At 39.4% G+C, this 23,844-nt stretch overlaps 7 protein-coding genes and 1 pseudogene across 12 annotated transcripts; 3 read left to right on the plus strand and 5 right to left on the minus strand.

Annotated features, from left to right (window-relative positions):
* Nucleotides 1-71: 71 nt before the first annotated feature.
* On the plus strand, nt 72-2,523 carry LOC106387550 (annotated as a pseudogene).
* Nucleotides 2,480-4,395, minus strand: LOC106387533 (protein NETWORKED 4A-like). The gene is made up of 3 exons (XM_013827424.3): nt 4,357-4,395; nt 4,228-4,282; nt 2,480-4,114 (listed from the first exon to the last, which is right to left on the minus strand). The coding sequence occupies exons 1-3, from the start codon at nt 4,369-4,371 to the stop codon at nt 2,649-2,651; spliced, it is 1,536 nt and encodes a 511-aa protein (XP_013682878.2). The 5' UTR covers nt 4,372-4,395; the 3' UTR covers nt 2,480-2,648.
* Nucleotides 4,396-6,175: 1,780 nt separating this feature from the next.
* LOC106387575 (methylesterase 18-like) lies at nt 6,176-7,411 on the plus strand. The gene is made up of 2 exons (XM_013827462.3): nt 6,176-6,767; nt 6,976-7,411. The coding sequence occupies exons 1-2, from the start codon at nt 6,255-6,257 to the stop codon at nt 7,255-7,257; spliced, it is 795 nt and encodes a 264-aa protein (XP_013682916.2). The 5' UTR covers nt 6,176-6,254; the 3' UTR covers nt 7,258-7,411.
* Nucleotides 7,336-10,778, minus strand: LOC106387560 (probable inactive receptor kinase At5g58300). 2 transcript variants are annotated; one of them, XM_013827443.3, is made up of 3 exons: nt 10,337-10,778; nt 8,430-9,762; nt 7,336-8,106 (listed from the first exon to the last, which is right to left on the minus strand). In XM_013827443.3, the coding sequence occupies exons 2-3, from the start codon at nt 9,745-9,747 to the stop codon at nt 7,469-7,471; spliced, it is 1,956 nt and encodes a 651-aa protein (XP_013682897.2). In that variant the 5' UTR covers nt 9,748-9,762; nt 10,337-10,778; the 3' UTR covers nt 7,336-7,468. The 2 variants fall into 2 exon arrangements, with proteins under 2 accessions (XP_013682897.2, XP_048606546.1); XM_048750589.1 differs by lacking the exon at nt 10,337-10,778 and having other exon boundaries at nt 8,430-10,290.
* Nucleotides 10,779-11,090: 312 nt separating this feature from the next.
* Nucleotides 11,091-13,395, minus strand: LOC106387585 (26S proteasome regulatory subunit 6B homolog). The gene is made up of 6 exons (XM_013827474.3): nt 12,847-13,395; nt 12,545-12,775; nt 12,316-12,474; nt 11,984-12,136; nt 11,734-11,817; nt 11,091-11,400 (listed from the first exon to the last, which is right to left on the minus strand). The coding sequence occupies exons 1-6, from the start codon at nt 13,297-13,299 to the stop codon at nt 11,266-11,268; spliced, it is 1,215 nt and encodes a 404-aa protein (XP_013682928.1). The 5' UTR covers nt 13,300-13,395; the 3' UTR covers nt 11,091-11,265.
* A 2,136-nt stretch (nt 13,396-15,531) lies between these two features.
* On the minus strand, nt 15,532-18,301 carry LOC106417501 (histone-binding protein MSI1-like). Its single transcript, XM_013858295.3, has 6 exons — nt 17,584-18,301; nt 16,720-17,046; nt 16,488-16,640; nt 16,200-16,324; nt 16,012-16,107; nt 15,532-15,916 (listed from the first exon to the last, which is right to left on the minus strand). Exons 1-6 carry the CDS (start codon nt 17,902-17,904, stop codon nt 15,688-15,690), a joined length of 1,251 nt encoding a protein of 416 aa, XP_013713749.2. The 5' UTR covers nt 17,905-18,301; the 3' UTR covers nt 15,532-15,687.
* Nucleotides 18,302-19,169: 868 nt separating this feature from the next.
* Nucleotides 19,170-20,954, plus strand: LOC106387591 (uric acid degradation bifunctional protein TTL-like). 3 transcript variants are annotated; one of them, XM_013827487.3, is made up of 4 exons: nt 19,170-19,526; nt 19,607-19,708; nt 20,138-20,276; nt 20,386-20,954. In XM_013827487.3, the coding sequence occupies exons 1-4, from the start codon at nt 19,233-19,235 to the stop codon at nt 20,811-20,813; spliced, it is 963 nt and encodes a 320-aa protein (XP_013682941.2). In that variant the 5' UTR covers nt 19,170-19,232; the 3' UTR covers nt 20,814-20,954. The 3 variants fall into 3 exon arrangements, with proteins under 3 accessions (XP_013682941.2, XP_013682950.2, XP_013682957.2); XM_013827496.3 differs by having other exon boundaries at nt 19,171-19,526; nt 20,389-20,954; XM_013827503.3 differs by having other exon boundaries at nt 19,171-19,526; nt 20,428-20,954.
* Nucleotides 20,955-21,377: 423 nt separating this feature from the next.
* On the minus strand, nt 21,378-23,589 carry LOC106387613. 3 transcript variants are annotated; one of them, XM_013827514.3, is made up of 9 exons: nt 23,450-23,589; nt 23,300-23,350; nt 23,192-23,213; nt 23,019-23,130; nt 22,902-22,934; nt 22,408-22,533; nt 22,056-22,162; nt 21,890-21,961; nt 21,378-21,812 (listed from the first exon to the last, which is right to left on the minus strand). In XM_013827514.3, exons 1-9 carry the CDS (start codon nt 23,492-23,494, stop codon nt 21,457-21,459), a joined length of 924 nt encoding a protein of 307 aa, XP_013682968.2. In that variant the 5' UTR covers nt 23,495-23,589; the 3' UTR covers nt 21,378-21,456. The 3 variants fall into 3 exon arrangements, with proteins under 3 accessions (XP_013682968.2, XP_022556344.2, XP_048606566.1); XM_022700623.2 differs by having other exon boundaries at nt 23,445-23,528; XM_048750609.1 differs by lacking the exon at nt 22,902-22,934.
* Nucleotides 23,590-23,844: the final 255 nt, after the last annotated feature.

Here is a 23,844-nt window from a genome sequence, read left to right on the forward strand (position 1 = left end):
TTCTCTAGCTTGGCGCGCTCTCTGTCTTCTTCTCCCATAGTTCCGTTTTCTGACTACTCACTTTCACAGTTTGTGTCTGTGCGATAATGGCCATGACAGAGCTTTCAACCCCCAAAAATGACGTCGCCTTTTCTCAACTCTTCGTCTCGGCTAAGCCTCTCCTCAAAACTGCATCTTTCAAACCAGTTTCGTCATCTTCTTCTTCTCCCACCGCTACACACAGCTCCCAACTCCAAAATCTCTTGCTCTGTTTCTCAGAAGTAAGCCTCTTTACGCTCCTAATTATTAAAAGTTTCAACCTTTATATCTGATTCAGATGCTTGTTTTTGAATCTATGGTAAAAGTAACCAAGCACCTGTTGCGGTTCAAGACAATGGATCGGTGAAGACGAAGAAAGAGTGTTATGGAGTGTTCTGTCTCACCTATGACCTTAAAGCTGTAATCTTTCTCCCTCTTTCTCAATCATGTCTTAAGGGTAGAGATAATCCTCTGCTTCACATGGAGATAGTAGTATCTTATATGTGTGTTTGCAGGAAGAGGAGACGAAGTCATGGAAGAAGATGATCAATATTGCAGTTTCAGGTGCTGCAGGCATGATCTCAAACCACCTTCTCTTCAAAGTAAGTTGTTTACTTTAATTACTATTCCATAAGATAAGGTTACTTACCAATCATTTGTCTTTTATCTTGTGTAGCTTGCTTCAGGTTCAGTGTTTGGACCAGACCAACCCATTGCTTTGAAACTTCTTGGATCAGAGAGATCAATCCAAGCCCTCGAAGGGGTTGCGATGGAGCTCGAGGATTCCTTGTTCCCCTTGTTGAGAGAAGTTGATATAGGAACTGATCCATATGAAGTGTTCCAAGATGTGGAGTGGGCTCTTCTCATTGGCGCAAAACCTCGAGGCCCTGGAATGGAACGTGCCGCCTTGTTGGACATTAATGGCCAGATCTTTGCTGAGCAAGGCAAAGCTCTTAATGCTGTTGCCTCTCCTAATGTTAAGGTCCTTGTAGTGGGGAATCCTTGCAACACCAAGTAAGCTTACATTCCTTAATTCACTACTCTTGGTATCTTAACCATCGTCTTAAGTATGCTTTGTCTGCAGCGCCTTGATTTGTCTTAAAAATGCTCCCAACATTCCTGCAAAGAACTTCCATGCCCTCACGAGGTTGGATGAGAATCGTGCCAAGTGTCAGGTTACCACATATCACTCACACATATATGTGGTTACATGCATTTTTTCATTTATATGATTGAAAAGTCCATTTTGCAGCTTGCTCTTAAAGCCGGGGTCTTCTATGATAAAGTGTCTAATATGACCATATGGGGAAATCACTCCACGACTCAGGTGTGTCTTAACTTGCTCTAGTGTCCTTTGTTGTTGGTTTATCTTATCTTTGAGAGGTGATTCAGGTGCCAGACTTCTTAAATGCAAGAATTAATGGCCGGCCGGTGAAGGAGGTTATTACAGATCACAAATGGTTAGAAGAGGGATTCACTGAGAGTGTGCAGAAGGTAAGATGGCGTTTCCGCTGATATTGTGATGATTTTCTGCAATAGGAGATAACACTATTGGCTGAGTGAGTTGCTTCTGCGTTTGTGTTTGCAGAGAGGTGGCTTACTAATTCAGAAATGGGGTCGGTCGTCTGCTGCTTCTACTGCTGTTTCCATTGTTGATGCTATAAAGTCTCTTGTGACTCCTACTCCTGAGGGTGATTGGTTTTCAACTGGGGTACATCTTCTTGTATACCCAATTTGATAACAAAAGGATAGATTGGTTCAGACTTTGATAGGGTTGTGTTAATGTAAATTTTAGGTGTACACAAATGGGAATCCTTATGGTATTGCAAAGGACCTTGTCTTCAGCATGCCATGCCGATCAACGGTATGTTCTATGCTTGTTTACTTAATTTTTTTTCTCTAGTGGTGAACTCTCAAAATGGGGTTTGTTTCCAGGGAGATGGAGATTATGAGCTTGTTAAGGATGTAGAATTTGATGACTACCTTCGCAACCGAATCGCCAAGGTATAGCCTTCTTAGATATCAGTCTTTTGAAGGTTTTGACTCTAAATGCTAGGAAGCTAAACTGAGACATGACAATGTTGTGCAGTCTGAAGCTGAACTGTTGGCTGAGAAGAAATGTGTTGCACACCTCACTGGAGATGTAAGTATCTATTTTGTTTATTCAAATGAAACCATTTTGATAGAAGCTAACCTTAGTTGCTTCATGGATGTATGTTTCAGGGCATTGCCTTCTGTGATCTTGGTCCGGTAGATACCATGCTTCCTGGTGAAGTTTGATTTTTTGGAGGGTGGTGAGCATCTCAAGTAAGCACTCTCTTCTGGGTTGTTAGCTGTACATAGCACACCCACCACATTACTCATGTTGATTGTTTGAAATAAGTGAAAGAAACTCTTCTTATTTATATAATGCGCCAGAAGTCATATACAGTAGTGTTTGTAAACTAGATAATGCCATATCTAATGTCAAACACAAACTGTTACTAAATCTTTTGATTTTTATTATTCTTTTTATCAAACAAACAAAACCAAAAACAGCTCTTTCTATATGTGAAAGAGTGACAAAAACAAAGTTACAAAAATAGTATTGATATACATCAGAATCAGAAAAGTGAAAATGTAGGAAGATCTTAATGGTCGATGCCCTGAATAGGCGTAGTGTGTAGTCTCTTGCACTCGTCTTTGGAGTAGTCCAGTGAGAAACAAAGCTGTCTTATCACTTCCCTCTTCTCTTCTGCTACTTCTTCTAGCTTACTCCTCAGCTTCTCCACCTCCTCCTCCATCTCCATTGTCTTACTGTCTTTTGCTTTCATTTCATATTCAAGCAGAAGCATCTCTGATTCTAGCTTACTCACCTTGTTGCTTACCGTCTCTATGCATATCTCTTTCACTGCCTTTTCCACCGTCAGCACCTCGATTTCTCCCTTGAGCCTCTCCTCCTCTTCCGTTTTCTCATTAGTCACTCTTCTTATCTCCTCTTCGAGATAACGCACTTGCGCTTCCAGCTCACTGAACTGCTCGTCTCGGTTTGCTTTCTCCTCCAAGAGGCTGGTTATCTCTTCTTTGAACTGCGCCTTCTCAGGGAATATCTTCTCTTCTGCATCAGACAGAGCTGTCTTCAGATCCCTGATCTCATGATCTCTACCTGCTAAACTATGTTTCAACATGGAGACTCTGTCGTGCAGCTTCGCCACCTCTCTTCTATCCGCAGTAGACTTGCTCTTCCACGCTGCAGCTTCTTTCTGCGCCGACTCGAGCATGTTCTGGAGGCTCTTGAGCCTTAACTCATCAGACTTGCTCTTCTCAACTTCTCTTCTCATCATGCCGTTCTCTCTCTCCGCCTCCCTAAGCCTCAGGCTTGCGATTCTCAGCTCTTCAGACAAACTCTCAACGTCCATCTCTTGTGTTGAATCTGCTCCTTCTTCGCCATTCTCATCATCCAACTCATGTGGCAAGTATCTAGCGAGCTGGTTCTTTAACATGAAGATTTGGTCTTCTGAGTTGAGTATCTTCTCGTTTGCATCTCTCAGCTCTTGCTCACAAGCAGCGAGTTTCGCTGGATAATCAACAAACTTACTCTCACTCTTCACCCTTGTCAAGGCCAAGCTCTCAGTGTTTCCTTCGAGTTGCATCCTGAGTCTCTCTTTGGCTTCACGCAGATCGATCTCGAGATCAGCGACCCTCTTGGTCAGGGACTGAAAGTCTGAACCAACGCTCACGTAACCGGGGTAACTAGCCAGGGAAGAGGAGTCATCCCATTCCTGTTCGGAGTCGGTAACGGAAGCAGCATCATCTACATCTTTGTGGTAAAGATCAGAGGGAAGGCCTCCTCCTCCGTTATTGCCAAGGAAGTAGTCAAAACCAGGAGCGCGACGGGAAGGAGGACGGCCTAACCTATTGTTATTGAGCTCAGTAGTGAGGTCAGAGGAGGAGAGGTCATCGTAACGCTCGGCTAGAGAACGGTACATACGGTGAAACTCATCGACCAGGCTGATGAGTTCTGGTCTCTTTTGGTAATACATCTCTGCCTTCTTGGCAAGCGAATCTGCATCCTCTTCTATCAACTTAACCATCTTTTTCACGCTCCTGTCCATATCTGATCACCACACACACACAAAATAACATTCTAAACGTTTATATTTTCTTTTATGAAAATGAACACATGATTTAATAGGACAATGTAACCAATGAGATGGACTGACTACTCACCTTCGAGATTATGCTCGAGCCACTTGTTGTTTTTCATACTCTTCTTGGAACGAACCTGACAAGTTCAAGAATCAAGAATGAGAATCTATGGTTGATCATTCGTATGAAAGAAGGTTTTTTGGATGTTACCAGTTCATAATCCATTGCTGCAAAATCGATGGACCCTAAGCAAAGCTGGAAACACACAAGAAACAGTCAATATGAGACAATGGGAAAAGAAGACAAACAATACAAAAAAGGATAGTGTAACTGTTTAGAAAAAATCATGAGAATTCGCAAACACGTAGACACAAAAATGACAAAAAAGAGAACCTGAGACTAAGAAGAAGATGCAGATGCTTGCACAGAGGGAGATGATGCAATGCAAGGAGGGTTTTAAAGTCAAAAGAATGTATACACTTACAAAGATAATGCGGACAGGTCTTAACTTGTAAGTTGTAACGTGGCCAAGTGATTTATGTATTAAGTGTATGTAATTTGAGACTTAATTACACAGTGTCCATATGGTGAAAGAAGAGGAGTATACTTATAGGGGTTGTAATTTGACCTCTCTCCCATTAATCCAACCGACTATTCATTAAAGTAATAGTGATCATCCAAGACTATTTCCTCACGTTTTAGTAATATTTATGATGTTGCTTTTTTTCTTTGAACACGTATTTATGATGTTGCTATTCACGCATACTTGAAGGTGGATCATCATCCACTCAAAATATCAATTTATGCAGACCTTGAATACTTATAAAATACCTTTTTCTAATCGTTTTTAGTCTTAAAACCACGTCTTTTTAGAAATGTATTTAAATGGGAAGACTTTTTCAGGGTTTACGGGAGTAATCGCGTTATCTGTGTGTCTTAAGCCTCAAAAGGCCAACTCAAACTTTGTTTTGTGGCGCTCCACTTCCTTACCTTTTCATTGCACTTCAGATTTAATGCATTAAACATTACGTATTATTTTAAAAAAACTATATATTTTCAACTGCTGACATGCACAACTCATTACCCTATATAAATTTTCTACAAATGCTTTTTATGTTTTCTTTTAAATAAACGTAATATTTTTTTGTGATAACTTCTAGATTTAAGATAGTCTTTTTGATTAGTCAGTGCAAATATAAAATATAATCGGGCAGATTTTTCTTTTACTCAAATCTTGCAAATCTTATTGTGTTAATTGTAGGAAGAATTATATAATAAAATCATATAAAAAAGATTGAAACATATATAGTAAATTTACCATGACTATTTTGTTTCATAATATATATATATATATATATATAATGTTATTGTTATCACTCTAGTGCATGGTTTTGGTATCAACCGGTAAAATGTTTTACATATATTTTAGAAAACCTGGTTCTAGATTATCCTTTGATAAATATAAACTATACCTATTTTACTTCACCAAACTTCTTTGATAAGTGTGAAGCATGCAAATACTCTTTTAGTAACTTTAGTTTAGTTTATTTATTTCAGTTCAACTATCCATTTTATTTAGTTTTGAAAACTCTCTCTTATTTAAAAACTTATAGCGTACAAAAAAAGAAGAAGAGAAGAGTCAATAGTGATGTGGAGATAAAGGAGAACGCCCGGCTCATCCCGCCTTAAAAAAAAAGAAAAAAAAAGGAGAACACCCATATTCAAACAGAAAGCATAGATATTTTTCAAAAAATAAAAAAAAGTTGGAAGATGTAAAAAATCGAAAAAAAAAGAACAAAAAAAAAAATACTAAAACTGTAAACGTTGCATGTCTTGTGTTGGTCCACTTGTGCTTTGGTTTCGAATATGTGTATATGGACCTCCAAAGTTGCTCCACAAGAGTTCAAGAAGATACTGGTAAGGATAATGACGAACGTGATAAACGTTGTGAGTTTGAACAAAGCCGCATTTCAAAGTTGTTCTTCTAAAGGATAAAGACAAATTGACATGATGACAAACACATCACAGCCATATAAACAGATATTACCTAGCTCTACAAAAGATACTCGTAGGAAGAAATACTAATTGTATTAGAAAAAGATTTGAACATGAGTGAGCATCATCATTTTGCGTTTGTGCACGGTGCAGGGCATGGAGGATGGTGTTGGTACAAGCTCGCCAATTCACTGAGAGAGAATGGACATAAGGCCACCTGCATCGACCTCAAGGGCGCTGGGATCAACCTAACTGATCCAAACACTGTCTCCTCTCTTGATGACTACAACCAGCCTCTCTATGACTTCCTCTCCCAACTTCCCCTCGACCAAAAGGTCATTCTGGTGAGCCACAGCGTTGGAGGAGGGAGCATGACGGCTGCCATGTGCCAGTATCCTTCCAAAGTCTCCATGGCTGTTTACGTCGCAGCAGCCATGGTCAAACCTGGTACCATAATTCCCCCAATTCTCAAGGAAGTACTAAAGATATGTTCAGGGATGATAGAGACGGAAGCTGAGAAGATATGGGACTTCACTTTTGGAAATGGACCCGAGAATCTCCCCACAAGTATGATGATGAAACCTGAGTATGTCCGGGACAAGTATTACAACGAGAGCCCCATGGAGGTTAATTATCTTTTATTACCAAACTCTTTATTATGAACTTTGCTGTTAAATTGTGCGAGCTTCCAACTTAAAACTAATTGACAGGATTTTGGTTCTCTCACTTTATGTATTAGTTAATTATTTCTTCAACTACCAATGTGGGAATTCATTTATGCATTAACATTTGCCTCAATAACATTTACACATTCATCTATTCATGTATAATCAGGATTACACACTGGCTACCACACTTCTGCGTCCAGCCCCTGTCATGGCATTTGCAGGCATAGTGGATATCCCTGCAGCACCAGAGGCTGACAAAATCCCAAGGGTCTATGTGAAGACAGGCAAAGACAATATGTTCCAGTCAAGTCGTCAAGACTTAATGGTTACCCTGTGGCCTCCTGCTCAATACTTCCTTCTTGAAGAGAGTGATCACTCTGCATTTTTCTCCCAACCTGAAGCTCTCTATAAGATCCTCACTGAAGCAGCCTCCTCTATCTCTCCATGATTACTCTTTACACATCTATTTGGAACTCCTCCAAATCTATTTTTTTAATAGCTAATTGGATCATATTCATATATATCATGAGACACAAGAAAGGATCCTACAATAATTGCTATGTAACCGCGTCTTACTACTTAAGGGACTTATCTTCAAACAATCAACAGAAAAGACTTACAAACTCAAAAGCATATAAGAGAATGGGGAATAATAACAATCAAGGGGTGGTTTGAACAATAGAGTCTTTGGCTTTGCTATTGTCATCTGAAGATGGCCTTGTCTCAGAAGAGTCAGAAACTCGTATCTCTTCAATCATCCTAACCACATCATCCATACTTGGTCGTACCTCAGCCACTTGAGCCACACAGGCCATTGCAATCTGCAGCATCTGCACCATTTCTTCTTCAATGTTCTGAACCTTCATTAGCTCAACATCAAACACCTCGCTAGTCCATTCCTCCCTCACCACTGACTGCACCCACCTCGGGAGATCGACCATGTCCTCCCTACTCGGCGACTGCACTGGAGACTTCCCAGTCAACATCTCCAGTATAAGTACACCGAAACTGTAAACATCGGATTTATGCGTGTGTTTCCTTGTTTCTATCACTTCTGGTGCGCGGTAGCCTGCACCTCTCATTGGGGTTACTGGCACAACCATCAGAGAGGTCAACCCATAATCGGAAACGCACACATCATTCTCCTGCTTCATAATCATGTTTGAGGACTTTATGTTTCCATGACTGAACTTTGGACCTCCAACTTGATGGAGGTGAGCTACACCTTTTGCAGCAGCTAGAATGATTCTCAGTCTTGAGTCCCAGTCAAGAAACCTTCTCTCACCTCCCAGGTTACCTATCATGACATCAAAACCAAGCTACTGGTAAGTGTTAATTCTGGAAGTGTCTTAATCTCTGTGCACCAGTAAAAAAACGGTACAATAGGCTTTTAAATATTAAGAAATTACTTTTTCTATGAGAAGTGTGTATTTCTAAAAGAAAAAAAATGTTATTAATTCATATAACAATATACAAATTCTAAACGGGTATTTTTTTCTGAATCATTTTTTGCTCTTTGAGTTCTTTGATTTCTTCAAATTGATTCGTGTTTGTTCACGACAGCAAGTAACCCAACATGTAAACATAAACCATTAAACAAAGATGGGGAAGAAGACTAACCGTGAAGGAGTGATGATAAGTTACCACCAGGGTAATAATCACAAACCATGAGCTTCTCATCCTTGTTGTAATAATAAGCACGAAGGGGAGCAACGTTAGGGTGTTCCCCAACCCCACTGATAATCTCCATCTGCTGTTCAAACTCCTTCTTTCCAACTGCAACTTCCTTCAACCTTTTAACCACAACGGTAGTGGATTCCTCTAAGACAGCCTTGTATGCTGTCCCATAACTACCCTTTCCTAGTACTTCCGCTGATGCCCTTAACAAATCCTCAAGATCAAAGTTATATGAGCATCCTTCAAAGAACACCAGCTTGTTCTTCTCAGGCTCTTGTACACCGCTTCCAAATTCTTGCTTTGCTTTCTCAGTCAACGTCTTTGCATTTGCGATGCTGTCTTCCCTCTTGTCTTTTTTCTTGACACAACAGAATAAGATAACAGCGCTGACTAAGAGCAGCAGAGCAGCCCCTCCAGCTGTAATGAGAATGAAAGTGCTTACATGTAATTTCTTTTTGGGACCTTCTTTGTGAGGAAACGGCGGCAATGTAGGAGGTGAGGAGACGGGTGGGATAAGAGGAGAGGGGCTAGAGGGAGTGGCACATGGTTTCAGAGGAAGTCCACATAACATTGTGTTTCCAGCAAAAGATGAACTTGGAAACTTACCAAGTTCAGAGGGTATTGAACCATTAAGATGGTTGTTGCTCAAGTTTAAAAGTCTCAGGGTTGTTGTATCAAGAATAGGTATTGGTCCAGAAAGCTTGTTGTTCTGGAGACTCAACTTTGTCAGTTGCTTCTGGTTTTGTAAGGTTGTTGGTATCTTCCCGGTGAAAGAGTTGAATGAGAGATCCAGTATACTGAGGTTTTGGGACAAAAAGGTAGGAGGAAGCTCACCGGAGAAGTTGTTATGTTGGAGATAGAGGTAGCGTAGTGAAGGGAGAGTTGGAATATCAGGAGGAAGGTTACCACCAATGAGGTTTGATCTCAAACTGAGAGTCTCGAGTGACTCTAGTTTACCAAGTGTGTTTGGAGGGATGGTTCCCACGAGTCCTATTCCTGGAAGGCGGAGAGTGAGAACACCAGTACCATCAGAAGTGCAAGTCACACCAACCCATGATTTGCAGATGTGGTTAGTGGAGTTCCAGTTGAGCTTCCTAAGATGAGGAACAGAAGCAGCAAAGGAAAGAAGAGCTTGCCTGTCCGAGTTCAAATCCGCAATAGCAGAAGAGTAGAAAGTGGTTGTGACAAACAAGAAAGAGACAAGACAAGTAGACAAGACTTGACCAACATCAAACATGGAATGGAGCTGCATCATCAGCATAACTTCCTGTCCCTCCTGGTATTAAAGAAAATGAGAAGATAATGAGCAATTCCCACTCTGATCTTCAAAAAAGTAAGTTGAAAACTAATGCTAGAAACAAATAAAGATGCTAAATTAGATCTTCAAGAAAAAGTATGTCATTGTCTATCTTTATCTTTTATCATTGGGAGATTAAACAATGCAAGAGGCTAAGATAACAGACTGAAGCATCCAACTAAAATAAAAAAAGCAAAGCAAAAGGAATAAAGCTAAAGAACAAACTTTAACACAAAACTTTGATGTGCATTAAAAAAGCAACTCCTTTTTGTCAAAGATATAGAGAAAGAAGAAGTGGTGTGTCCATCATGTGTACAACGTCGCTAAGTAAATAAAAGATGAGTTTGAGTGTTCAGTTTTACCGGAGTTGTTAAACAAACAACCTGTATTAAGAGCAAAAACAGGGAACTAAACAAAACCACGTCACTAAGACTGTAAAGTCTTGAAACTTTTCCTACCCACCTAGCCGGAGAAAATGGCGATTTTAAGTATAATTCCACAACTAACAATTACAGAAACTTACATAAAAAAAAGAAGAGAGAGAAAGATGAACCTGAGAGAGTAGTGGGCAATGAGGAAGTCAGGAAACCAGAAGAGGAGGCAATGGTGAAATCTTGTGGATACTATAGCTCAATCTTGAAATGGTGAAAGAAAAGAGAGAAGACAAAGGCAATGCGTGTGGGGGCTAGTGGGAGAGACGGAGAGAAGAAGAAGAAACATAAAAGGAAAACTGAAAGAGATGGAAGAAAAGTATAGTGAAGTTAAACAAAAAGAGACGTATTTATTAAGGATAAGACAGCGAGTCGTTAGATTAAATCATGTTAATGTGTTAAGACCGCAACAAACGCTAAGAGTAGAGAGAGTGACCCAGAGACTGACCAAGTCTAAGATTCTTAAGATATAACAAAATGACAAATACACTCCGCCAAATGCAAAATCTTGTTACCAATTATAAGAGAGCCTAGATTTTTATATTCCTAAAGTAATGATTTGGTATTGTAATAATAGTCCTGACCTGTCCAACTACTCTTGTTACTACTTTCTCTCGATTTGCATCATTCTTGATTTTGTGGAGAGTGGATACCATGTCAAAGTGAAACTACTCATGTCATCATCTACCAGATCCCAACACAAGATAAACCCAGGTGCTCTCTTTTAAACAGAAAAAAACAAATTATTATTACCTGGTGCTTCCTCTGGTACTATGCTTTTGCTAGTTCTCAGACATCATCCACTGTTTTTCTTATATATGGAACTGTAAGAAGCTGAGACGAGCTCAACGAATTAGAGACGCAACTTAGTTCATATATTAGACTGCCACTGTTTTCTTATAAATTGAACTGTAAAAGCTGAGAGGCTAAACACAAAGTACACTAGAGATCCAACGAAGTTCATACATTAAACTGCGTATCCATGTCTATTAAATAAACAAAGGAATTTTAACAACACGCATACTCTGATTCCCATTCTCAGCTTTCTCCCTCACTTGTAGAACTCAAAGTCCGTGTCTGGCTTCTTCACGTTCGAGCGGTAACCCTTCTCGAAATCCTTAGGCAATATCACGTATCTGTTCTTACGCACTGCATGCATTCCAGCTTCCTGACAGATTGCTGCTATCTGCATTGTTCAACACAATATCGAATTAATGTGCTATCTAATATCTATCACCTTTGGCTGCACAATACTCATCTTTCATTCAATCCTTCTAGGGTCAGTTCCCATGTACATTACCGCCATATTAGGTAAACCAAACTATCTTACTTTCAAAGTTAGATTCTAAATAATCCAATTCAGGGCAATAATGTACAAAGACTAGATAACTCAGCTAACATCCATACATAATGCTGAAAACAGCCCTTATTAGGTGATGATCTAGAAACTATGGAGGCTACATATACATCTGAAAAGTAACTCTAGTGGGAAGCATAGAATATAAATTAGCAAACTAACCTCAGCAGCGCTAATTTTATCAGGCCGTGAAACATAGTCTTCCAAGTCAACCTCATCGCTGAGGTTCATTTTGGCGGTGCATACCTACACAAGGAAAAACAGTCAATAAGACAAAACTGTGACAAACACATTGCGTTGTATTTAATGAGAGAGAGAGCAGCAAACACATTCTTTTAAGGAAACATTTGGTTTAATATTTCTTTCACAAATTAAGTCAACATTCAAGCATTACTTGTAGTGGTTAACTAACCTGGAAAACAAGCCTCTTTTGACGTCTATCAGGAAGGGGGAACTCAATCTTACGATCAAGCCTTCCAGGACGTAAGAGAGCAGGATCAAGAGTGTCTGCCCTGTTGGTCGCCATTATGACCTTGACATTCACGGTCTGGTCAAACCCATCCATCTACATCGAATTTAACAAGACATGTTTAGAACACAACTCAATCTAAAAGTCAGGCATCATGCCACTTATAAGAATACGACAAGACAGTTCTTTTCTAGACTCCATCAGTCTACAGCATAAAATCTTAAAATAAACTCTAAATGAATACCAAGATACGCTTATTTGTTCACTGTTCACACCTGATTAAGTAGTTCCATGAGAATACGCTGAACTTCCCTATCAGCTCCAGTTTGAGCATCGAACCTAGCAGTAGCAATTGCATCTACCTCATCAATAAAGATAATAGCTGGAGCATTTTCTTTAGCAAGACGGAAGACATCACGAACCATACGAGGTCCCTGCAACCAAAGGGCAAGCAAGTCAGACATCAAACAGAACACACCCACTAAAACAATTTAGAAATCTTACCTCACCGAGGTACTTCTGCACAAACTCGGACCCAACAACCCTAATGAAAGCAGCGGTTGTGTGGTTGGCAACAGCCTTAGCCAACATAGTCTTCCCAGTACCAGGAGGTCCATAGAGCAACACACCACGTGGAGGGTCAATACCAATCTGCTTATAAAGCTCGTGATGCGTCAACGGCAACTCAACAGCCTCACGAATCTCCTGCTTCTGAATATCACATCCTCCAATATCCTACAAACAAAAAAAGCAAACACCTTTCAACAACCCAAAACCCTAAAAATCCTTAAAAGAGGAAACTTTACATTATAGGACACGTCAGGCTTCTCAGATTGGCTAAGAAGCGAGATACTCGAATCAGCCTCAGGCGGCAACACATCAACGAGTGCGTTCGAGTGGCGGTGAAGCGCCACGGAGGCAGAAGGCTTCAGGTCCTCTCTGTTGATGGTGCTGAGAATCCTGACGTAGTAATTGGACCCGGTGGTGGACCCGACGATGCCGTTGTTCTGATCGACCATCTCCATGAACTGGCCGATCACGAGGGGCACGGATTGGATTCGTTTGACCTCTTCTTGGGCGCGTAGGAGCTCGCGTTTGAGATTCTTCTGCTCGTCTTTGACGTACTCCTCTTGGATGTCGGTGAATTCGAGCTGGCGTTCGAGGGATTTGAGACGGGAGTAGGGATCTTCCTCGTCGGGCGTGGAGAGATCCATTAGGGACGGAGATGGTTTGGGGTCGAGAACCATCGCCGCGGCCATTGTCTGAGAGATCTAAGGGAGTTTCTGGAGTGGAGAGGAAGAAACGTTCGATTGAGAAGACGGTTGTGTTAGAAACTCATCCAAAATTATTTAAGAAGGTATGGGCCTTTGGTTACTAGTTGAAGCCCAATATATCATTTACGGCAAACAAACAAATCTTCATTAATTTCAACTCGTAACTACAAAAAAAAAACTACTGAAAAACAAATTAGTACACACTACACAGTCTCACAGATGTATAATTTAAATGAAGAAAATACAGCGAAGAATAGTCTTCTATGCTAAACATGTATGATATGTTATTTTTTTTTGTGTGCAACATATGATATGTTATCGTCTAACTTCATATTTCATCTTTTTCTAATCTGATTAACTGATTTGTATGCAACATCAAGCCGAACTTTATTTTGACAAACCAATCTTCAACGTATATATTTCCAAATGCAATTCCAAAAAGGGAATAGACACTTTTCTGCCAAACATTCTGTACCAAGATTCTTTTAAGATATTGTCGCATTGTAATCTTCCTAAAATAACACTAAGGACTATTGTTAACACTTCGGATAAGTGCATAACCAAAGCATCGTGATGCCACTACAAAGAGTGATGCGACATCATCACCAAAACTCCATTGTTTCCGTAACTGATTTACAAGAGTATTTACCATATCTTAAGATTTTATAGCGATACCAGACCGTACAACCTAACTCCAGTGCAACTACTATATCTTTTTCTACTTCTCTTAAATTCTCAATATTCTCAAATTCCAACCTAAACTCTGCAATAAAAATGCCAACATTTCCAAATTGATGCAACAATGGTGGAAATTTCATATGTTCTGATATGCCCTCATGCCATGAATCCCTTAATATTAGCGGAAAACCCATAAGCATCAACATCACTTATAATCCAAAAAGGATCATCACCCTTTAAAATCAACATAAGGTTTTGCATCTGAAATAAATAGTGAAATAAATAATCCGGAAGACGATAGATACATCAAGTATAATTTTACAACATGACTAGTCCATGGAAGTTGCCAAATTGCAGATTTGGAATTTATTGGTTCACAAAAAGGACTACGAGATAGAAGACCACGAGAAACCAACATTGCATTTCACAAAGCCCACTAGAGGCTCTCTCTCCATATCTTGGGAGGAGCAATATTTGTTAAGCTAAATAGTTTCAACTTAAAATAATTGGTGATAAGAGAAGTGCACATCTATCTTATATATTGCTTAGGATTCTTTCAACTACCGATGTGACTTTGTGTCTAATACGCTCCTTCGAGATGATAGCTTTTTTAATCTCGGAATGTTCGGACAAAAATTGATGGACCAACCATATCGATGTGGATCGGGTTAGACTATTTGGATCGGGCTCTTATACCATTGATTTTAAGTTGGAAGTCCATCTAGCTTAAGAACATTCACATTCGAACATGTTGGTTTGATGGCCTCATGAGAATCTAAAGTCAGCCAAACTGATGCTTCTTCAAAAGCTTTGGAGATGATTTCATGTTTCCAAATATGCCAAAATATCCACGGGAAGGCTAACCTCAATTTTGGATCCAAACCTCTCTTGCAGCTGCACGAGATCAAGTAGTACAATCTTAAAAACACCAGAGTTGTGAGAGAGGCCTAACAGTGCACACAATATGGAGGGAGAGAAATTCGCGTAGGCATGGTGAACAACCACGTGATGTGGCGTATTTGATTAAGTTCATTGACAAAACCATTAGGCTGAAACTACTCTCAGTCAAAGGAAAAGGGCACAAGCATCTTGAAGGGGGTTTGATGGCTTGGTTTGCAGCACAAGAAAAGTGACAAAGATCATTTAGTCTATAATTCTTTGATTCTTTATAGTTAAAGAAAACAGAAGCATTAAACGTAGTGCAGTTTGATTGAACAATAATTTTACATTCATGCAAAAAAAACATAATCAGTAAAGTTATTCATTACTATATTTATTAAAGTTTTGAATATTTTTTCTGCTAGTAATTCAGATTTTTTCATGGCTAGTTATAATTATCCAGTGGCGTTGAAGCCTTTAATAATAAGACCATTGTGACAAGCATCCCTCTGTTTAGGCCTACCTCTGTTGAGGCTGATGTTGGAGACTTCAATCCAAACTTGTAATATCTTTCTTATCCCGCCAAATCTAGGAACTAACTTGAGCGTTTTCGTTTTGGTTGCCAGTTCTTAATGATATCGCAAGTTCACAACAAACAACTCTTTTAACCAACATGTCACAAGGAATCTCATGTCTAATTTTACATAACTTACACTAAATACGGGAGCAGATCAAAGAAAGAGATGTATTACAATAAATACGGGAGCAGATCAAAAGAAGAGATGTATAAAACAAGACAGGAACCTAACCATAAAGCTAGGAACCTCTTAATGGTTCTTCCCCTGGAGCATCATCCTCACCATGATATATGGTCTCAGCCATTTGCCATATTTGGAGTATGTTGTCCTCACATACACTGGAAATTACCCAATCGTCACAAGGGTTCCATGAGAAATCTGAAATTCTGGCGGTGTGACCACCATGTGTAAACAGCAGCTCTGGTGGGCCGTCCTCCGCAGCCTCTGCTGTCTGCTCCTCATCAATCCTGTCATAAAGACACCCTCACACACATCAAATATTGTTTCTCCATGAGTAAACAAGAACATTCAGTAACCAAACAACAAAGTCTAGTGCACAAACTTGTTAATATCCCAAACCATAATTCTTCTACCGAGGCAACTTGAGGCTACGATAGACTCGTTCTTCGGGCTCCAACCAACTTGGAAAACCTCCTCTCTGGAGATTTAAACAAATATTAGGTTAGCAATGGTGCGCTAAAATGCTTCTTAGTAACATATAATATGTCTCAAAAAGTAAAATGTTCTCACATATGGCCATCAAGTGAGTGAAGAGCACTGCTTAGCCTCCGTAGATCGAATACTTTAACAGTCTTATCAGTTGACCCTGTTGCCACAATCCACTCATTAAGTGGATTGAAGGCTAAGCAGTTAACCTGAGAGGCATTTCAAACAACGCAAGAATCAGCAAACACAAAACGAGGCAATATGATTCTATGGTTCATTTTGTGTTTACGTAAGAAAGAGATCACTAAGATGGACCAAGCAGACTATAGCCTTAGGCTCAGAGTTTAATCTGTCTATAAAAACAAAACGCACCTCCCTGGAGTGAGCAGCCACAGACTGTACTGGTTTACTGGCAGACGGAGAACGCAGATCCCATATAAAAAAATACTGATCCTCTCCAACGGATCCAAACAGGTATTCATGCCTCAGATGCCATGCAACATCTTCCACAGCGCCTTCATGAGCCTTAAATAATCAACAAGGAAACATATCAATCACATTATGCAAAGCAATAGTCAAGAGGGAGACACGAACCAAAGCGTACCTTAAAGATCTGGTGAGCGTCAAGAGTCTTGTTCTTAGGAGAGGCGTTAATATCCCACAAGCAGATCTGAGCGTCATTAGCGCCGCTGAGCAAATGACCCTGCTTGAGCGTACTCCAAGACAGGCCATACCCTTCAGAGCTGTGACCTCTGAGCCTCAGATCAGGGTTGCAAGCACCATCAAGCGCTGGCTTAGAAGGGTGCTTGCTGTAATCAAACACATACACCTCCCCACGAACCGTCTTGGTAGCAATCATGAAAGGGTTCTGAGGCATGTAGCGAGCTCGGTTCATCTCCCCTTCGTGATTTATTTTCTTAATAACTTGCACCTGCGCAAAGTAGTCAACTTTTTCATGATTCAACTCAATGAAACCCTAAATTCTATTTTTTTTTTCATGCAACTCACGTAAACCCTCTGAGCCTCAGATCAGGGTTGCAAGCACAAACGTCGTTTACGACTATGGCAAGCTTGTTGGAGCTTCATTTCAGGGATACAAGTGAAGATCATCCAAGGATTTATTCACATTGAGCTAGTCTCTCCCACCAACATTTCTATCTTATGTTTTAGTGTACTCTTTGTTGTTCATCTGACCGTTGAGATTAACTCCGGTTTTATCGTCTTACGGTCGAGCATAGCTCCGGTTGTAACCACTTAACTTTTAAATTTTAATATATTACGTTGACAAAAAAAAAAAAAAAGTTCATTCAATTTCATAAACTCAAAACTTTTGTTCATTCAATTAACTGAAACCTTAAATTCAAACCTTTTGCTCATTCAATTCACTGAAACCCTAAATTCAAACGTTATGTTCACTCAATTCACTGAAACCCTAAATTTTTGGACATGAGAAAAATGAAAATTGTACCTTGCCGGTGGCGGAACCAAACTTGGCCCTCTCATCGTTGTACTCGGCGTCGGCAAGGGGAAGCTGAACCTGAGCCAGCATGAGGTAATTAGCCTCGTTCACGTGGGTGTGGGTGCCGAGAATCATCTTCTGAACGGAGTAGTTTTTCCCGGAAGGCTCCTCGCGGTCGGGGAGCCACTCGACAGTAAGGGAAGGCCACTCAAGGAGGTGGCTGATGACGAGATCGTAGAGGAAAGGAGTGTTCCTCTTCCAGGTCTTGTACTCTTCGTTGATCAGTCGCTCCTTGATCTCTTCTTGCGTCTCCTCGTCGTCTCTCGCCATTTCCGCCGATGCTTTGTTTTTTTCCCGCCACAAGCAGAAGACAAAAAACCTAAACGAAGAGTCCTCTGTATAAATAGTAAATTGACAACGGGAAGAAGATGAAGTAATAGGAGAGGACTAAGGAGTGATATAATGGGCCGGTTTTATTAAAAAGGCCCAGTAAAAAGACATTCATGTACGTACGTGTCTCCGGGTCATGTTTCATTTTAGAGGGAAACAAATCTCTTAGATAGTTCATTTTAAACTCTTTCCCTCTAAATAGATTTAAAAGATCAGGTTGACCAAAATATACTTTATTAGTAGGATGAATGACAACTATATATTCATTTCTAATTTGATCATTTTGATCCTTGTTTGCCAGTTTGGAAACAAAAATATGTTTTGAAAATATTTGAGACTATTTTTATATTATGTGCTTAATTTTTCGTGAGTCAAATGCCATATGTATTTTTCTATATTTTACCAGAAAGTCAAAAAATGTACAAAGAAATTTAAAATAAAAAATACCTAAAATAATTAAAATTAAAATATATACTCAAAACTCCGTGAAATCTATAAATACCCAATTTTTTTTTCAAATAACCAAAAAATGAATTTATTAAATGATAAACATACGCAGATCTCAAATATACAAGAAAATTCAAGAAAACAAAAACCCAATTTTTTTTTTTTGGGCAACAAACCCAAATATTTTAAAATATAATATGATACCAAAATAAGTAATACATTAGATTTTTCATGTATTCGTCAAGTAAAATAGCTATATGTGAACCTAGGCCATGTAATTTGTTTATTTTGTGTATCGTTATTGTTTTGATTCCTTACCAAAATTTATCGTATATCCAAATAATAATAAAAAGTTATATATATTAGATGCTTTTATGTATACTTTTTTTTAATATTTCATAGTTTTTATAGTTAGTAGCGTATTTTTGGTATTAATTTTTTTATAGTGTTATTGAGTACTCAAATAATATATATATATATATATTGATGGTTTGCCAATATTATTTTGGTAAAAGTTGGTTTTAATTTTAATTTAATAGTTCAAATAATTTATTTAAAATAAATGTTAGTTATGGGTGAAATCAGCACGATATCAAAGTTTATATAGGAAAAAACTCCCCGGAAATTGTCAAAATTGGAATTAACCTTTTAACATCTTACATTACATTAGTCAACAGAACTAAAGCCCGCTCATTAGACTTTTATTACAGAACTAGGCCCAGTTTAGCAGAATTTCATTACCCGACAGAACTAGACCCAGTTAACAGACTTTCGTCTTACAGAGGTAGCCAACAAGAACAACGATCAGTGAAAGAAAAAAAATGGCGATGACGACGATGGAGATCAGGGAAGAGGACTGGAAGGTTTGCTGCGGAAGCTCTGATTTCGCGAAGCTGATGGTGAAAGCTTCTCCCTTTAACTCTTTAGATGCAGCGATCGAGTCCGCAAGAGACATCTGGTTCAACCAAGTCAACGTCGCGGCCTGGCTTGAAGCCTTCGCTGCTCATCCTCAGATTGGCAAGTCTCCTTCTCCTTCTAGCAACTCCGATTTCGCTCGCCGCAGCGTGACGGAGCAGTCCAGGGCCTTTGCCACAACCTCTGCTTCTGCCTTGGAGGTAATCGGATCGGATCGGATCTCCACATATCTCGTAAAAGTTTACTTCTTTCTGATGATGAACTGTCTTCGTTTTCTTAGGAGCTTGCAGAGTGGAATGCACTCTACAGAGAAAGATTTGGCTTTATCTTCATTATTTGCGCCTCCGGCAGAACTCACGCCGAGATGCTCGCTGAGTTAAAGGTCAGCTTCAGTTTTTTTTTAGTTATTAGACTAAATAATTAAGGATGTTTAGACATTCAGATTCGTGGAGCTGTTATCGTTGTTTGACACTAGTTGTTTACATTATGATGTGGTTGTTTGAGACTTGATGTTAACATTTATGTGAAGAAGATCAAACAAATATCTGAGATCATCTTTAAAAGATGATTGATGAATCTGCTAACTAGTCAAGAGATCTCGTAGCTCAATGTAAAGGAGAAGAATTTTAGTGTATAAAATACAGTGATCTTCAAGATCTCTTGGCTATGTAACTTTACCGCCACTTATATTGCAAGTTTTGGTATCTTTGGTCTCTACTTGTGTAGTTGTGTATTGTCTGTCTTCTTCTTCTTTTAATTCTGAAATGCACTCTACAGAGTTCCATGTTCTCTAAATCGCTTCTTTTTACAGGGAAGATATGCAAACAGACCGATAGTGGAGCTCGAGATTGCTGCTAAGGAGCAAATGAAAATAACTGAGCTCCGGATGGCAAAGCTCTTCTCCGAGAAGGCTAAAGCTGTTTCACAAACTGAGTCCACAAAACCTCAAGGTATTTGTTTCCTTGTCAATGTTATGTGTAAGGCTTGGATCTAGTTGGAGTCTGTTTGATATATACTCGTGTTATCTGTGATCTTAGTCTACTTTCTTGCTTGCTTTAGAAGATCGTCTGAGAATCTTAGGAGGGCATTTGAATGTTGCAGAAGCTCCCAAGAGAAGTAGGCCACCCATCACCACTCACGTCTTAGACGTCTCACGTGGTGCTCCAGCCGCAGGTGTTGAAGTGCACTTGGAGGTGTGGAATGGTACTACGAGTCCTTCCTTTGGTCATGGAGCTCGTGGGGACTGGTCCATGGTGGGAACTTCAGCTACTGATAAAGATGGGCGTAGCGGGCCACTGATGGATTTGGTCGAGGCTTTGAAGCCAGGGACGTATAGAATAAGCTTCAACACTGGAAAGTATTGCCCAGGAGGCTTCTTCCCATATGTTTCAATTGCATTTGAGGTCACAGAGTCTCAGAAATGGGAGCATTTCCACGTCCCCCTGTTACTTTCACCATTTTCTTTCACCACATACCGTGGGAGCTAGAGCTGCTGCTGCACAGTCTTCAATACATTTGGTGGTACTGTTATCAATAATTTACTATAATAAAAATCTGTATTTGTGTATTTATATGGGTTTGTGAACTTGTAGAATCATGAACTAATGCAGCATTTGCACCTCCAAGCACTTGCATTCTCTTCTTTTTTTGACCTCACCATCCCCTTTCTCTCAAACATGTCTGCAAAGAATTCAAACTGACCCTGTGCCAATATAATCGGCTTGAAATGGTTTGTTTCCATTACTCATTACAAACAAGATAATGATCAATGAACTAATTTAAGTATCCAACCAGCGAGGAAGCAAAACATTGAGTGGAACAGCAGCTCCTTCAAGATACGTCAGCCTTTGGCTCTTGACTACTAAATGCGCCAATTTTTTTTCTTCCTTAGAGCATATTTAATGGAGGGTTCTTAAAATTTAAGAGACGGATCTATTAGTTTCTTAAACATTCCTTTGCTGTTTTCATTGGTTACTTAAATGGAAGAAAACAACTTATAGAACCGATTCTACATAGACATAAAACCTCAAATATCACGAGTATTTACATAGTAGTTAAATATAAACTGATCATTAATGAATTGAAGGTCGCATAATTGTTGATCCAACAACACAAGTTCCCTTTGATAAATCAAGTTACATCCTCAAACAATGTCATGTCCTCCACAATCTTAGCCACACTTCCGGTTACTTGTACCCAACTTTCTACTACTTTCTTGATCTTTCCATCTAAAATCTCCACCAACGTAAAAGCTCTTACTGTGCCACCACTCTCGGGCTCCGCGGCTCCAACCGGTGTTTCATTTATCTCTATAACCCTCGGGACTATTGCACCGTTCACATAAAGAACCTTGTTGTCACTATCTTCCACAACCATTTTTCGGTTTCCTTTCCCACCTTCAAGCTCCTTATGCATGTGTCCAAACACAACTAAAGGAACAGACAGTTCCGTTGTCTCCTTCAACTGGCGTAATGCCTGCTCCAGATCTGTCACCAAACCAACTATAATCAGCACTCTACGGTAGGGAGTCTGAAGAATCGAAAAAGGTGGCAGCTTACACTACCTGGATCACCATGGTCACCGCCTTCGTCAAACCAGTCTCTTCCACATATATCCTCTGCCTGAGAACCAAGACCTGCAAGACATAAAAAAAGACTAGTTAATCCTTATATGTTCAATCTGACCGGCTAAAGACTAGACTACTCAGAAAGCTTCAAAGGTTGATGCACCTGTTGGACCGTTGTGCGCAAGAATTACAACCACATGATCTTCCGGTGTTCCAAGTGCAGCTCGACAAATACTCCCAGCACTAGCATTCATATCCCGAACTCCATACCTAGAAAGAGATCAAAGTGTCAAAGAGATAAGACTATACCTTCACAGTTATCACCACCACAAACACAAAATCCAACGAAACTGCAGTTCTTTCTATATAAACTATGAATCGTTTCTTCACCATTACCGAGACATGTAAATGCAAAGATTTGATTCCAAGAAAAAAAAAAGTGTTTGGACAAATAAATAATGTATATAGAAAACATACATGAAGATGCATTTTCGCAATGGAAGATAAATGCTAACCTCTTTAAAAGCAGTTTATCACGATGCAGTTTATTTCCGCCATGTGAAAAGGGGCGACCACCAACAACACTGAGCTTAAGTGAGGGGAAGTCCATGCGTTGATATCCTACGTGCTCATCACCAAGGCTGTTGTTGGTTGCAGCGGGAAACAGAAAAACGATAAGCTCTTTTAAAGAAAATCCTATAAATAAACCATTTATCTATAACTAGCGATGGGTCTCACAACGAGTACTGTCTCCACCATATATTAAACCAATGAGTTAAACATATTCGAACTACTAGACAGTTATCACGAGAAAGCATAACATCGACTTTGCGTTTGGACAGGATGCTCTCATTAAATACCAAACCTGCTAAACAATAACAAAGAAAAGAGGAGCCGCAGTGTATGTATTATCCCAAGAAACTGGAGGAGCAAGCAAGCAGATTCCGCAGGTGACTCAAAGGCATGAGAGTAAAAAAAAAGCACAATGACACAGTGGTAAAAAACTCACACATCAAGCTGCATTTGGACACCGTTTTGTTTCCTGAAAATAGAAAACGCACGGTTAATAATCAAAGAACAAGACTAACACAATTCAAGAAGAAGGTGGGTTAAGAGTAAGACACACGTTGAGAATTTTTTGGTGTGCCAAGCATCATGGTTGCCCAAAATAACAGCTTTAGGGAAAGGAAGAGCAGCAACGCTCTGCACAAGTGGCACATCCTCCTCACCAAAATCACCTGACAGTTGGATATTAAAGAGAAAGTAGATAACTTTGAATTAAAAATCAATTCTTGGTACCTGTGAAGAGCACCAATTGCGGCTGCAAATCAGATTCAGGAGCCACAGGGGATTGTGTGAGTAAAGAAGGAAAGGCATTTGTGAAGATGAAGGAATTGAGATAATAACCTGTAGTAGCTGAAGAGCTTTCTGATCTTCACCTAGATTCCAGAAGCCATGCTTTTAACAGAAGAAGAAGAAGAAAAGAAGCTAAGTAAATCCACACGATAAGAAGGAAGGTGAGAGAGAGAGAGAGATAAAGAGAGGAAGTCACAGTACGACGTCTCCCACAACGGCGATTCGAACAAGAGAAGAGGACGCCATTGGAGAAGAAGAATTGGCTTGGCTCGTCGTTTCGTGTGCAAAGGAAAAAGACAGAAATATTTTTCTTATATACTCCACTAACAATTCCTCTTTTTTTTTTTAATTTGCTTTAAGCCTAAATTCAAAAATTGATAAAGTATCTATAAACTGTGATTATTTGGAATGAAAGAAATTTAAGTTTTCAGTGCTATTCAATTTTCTAATTCATCAGTTCTTGACAATCCCTCTGTTATTAGATTACATATTTGTACATCTTTTTGTTTTATTTTAAAAAAAAATTCATGTGTTATTTGATTTTATAATTCTATCAGTATATATGTTATTTATTTTTGGTGAATTCTGTGATAATT

Source organism: Brassica napus, chromosome A2 (genome assembly GCF_020379485.1).
Source record: "Brassica napus cultivar Da-Ae chromosome A2, Da-Ae, whole genome shotgun sequence".
Classification (NCBI taxonomy): Eukaryota; Viridiplantae; Streptophyta; class Magnoliopsida; order Brassicales; family Brassicaceae; genus Brassica; species Brassica napus.

Coding starts and splice junctions, on each gene's coding strand:
- LOC106387575 (XM_013827462.3), top strand. CDS start 6,255: ATGAGTGAGCATCATCATTTTGCGTTTGTGCACGGTGCAGGGCATGGA. Junction 6,768..6,975: donor ACAACGAGAGCCCCATGGAG/GTTAATTATCTT, acceptor ATGTATAATCAG/GATTACACACTGGCTACCAC.
- LOC106387591 (XM_013827487.3), top strand. CDS start 19,233: ATGGCGATGACGACGATGGAGATCAGGGAAGAGGACTGGAAGGTTTGC. Junction 19,527..19,606: donor CCTCTGCTTCTGCCTTGGAG/GTAATCGGATCG, acceptor TCGTTTTCTTAG/GAGCTTGCAGAGTGGAATGC. Junction 19,709..20,137: donor AGATGCTCGCTGAGTTAAAG/GTCAGCTTCAGT, acceptor TTCTTTTTACAG/GGAAGATATGCAAACAGACC.
- LOC106387560 (XM_013827443.3), bottom strand. CDS start 9,747: ATGCTGATGATGCAGCTCCATTCCATGTTTGATGTTGGTCAAGTCTTG. Junction 8,107..8,429: donor CTTATCATCACTCCTTCACG/GTTAGTCTTCTT, acceptor ATGTCATGATAG/GTAACCTGGGAGGTGAGAGA.
- LOC106387585 (XM_013827474.3), bottom strand. CDS start 13,299: ATGGCCGCGGCGATGGTTCTCGACCCCAAACCATCTCCGTCCCTAATG. Junction 12,475..12,544: donor TGCAGAAGTACCTCGGTGAG/GTAAGATTTCTA, acceptor CTTTGGTTGCAG/GGACCTCGTATGGTTCGTGA. Junction 11,401..11,733: donor ATAAAATTAGCGCTGCTGAG/GTTAGTTTGCTA, acceptor TGAACAATGCAG/ATAGCAGCAATCTGTCAGGA.
- LOC106387613 (XM_013827514.3), bottom strand. CDS start 23,494: ATGGCGTCCTCTTCTCTTGTTCGAATCGCCGTTGTGGGAGACGTC. Junction 23,131..23,191: donor GCAATTGGTGCTCTTCACAG/GTACCAAGAATT, acceptor TCCAACTGTCAG/GTGATTTTGGTGAGGAGGAT. Junction 22,935..23,018: donor CACACCAAAAAATTCTCAAC/GTGTGTCTTACT, acceptor TTCTATTTTCAG/GAAACAAAACGGTGTCCAAA.
- LOC106417501 (XM_013858295.3), bottom strand. CDS start 17,904: ATGGCGAGAGACGACGAGGAGACGCAAGAAGAGATCAAGGAGCGACTG. Junction 16,641..16,719: donor ACGCTCACCAGATCTTTAAG/GTACGCTTTGGT, acceptor TGATTATTTAAG/GCTCATGAAGGCGCTGTGGA. Junction 15,917..16,011: donor ATGGTTTGGGATATTAACAA/GTTTGTGCACTA, acceptor TCTTTATGACAG/GATTGATGAGGAGCAGACAG.
- LOC106387533 (XM_013827424.3), bottom strand. Junction 4,115..4,227: donor GCTCGAGCATAATCTCGAAG/GTGAGTAGTCAG, acceptor TGTGGTGATCAG/ATATGGACAGGAGCGTGAAA.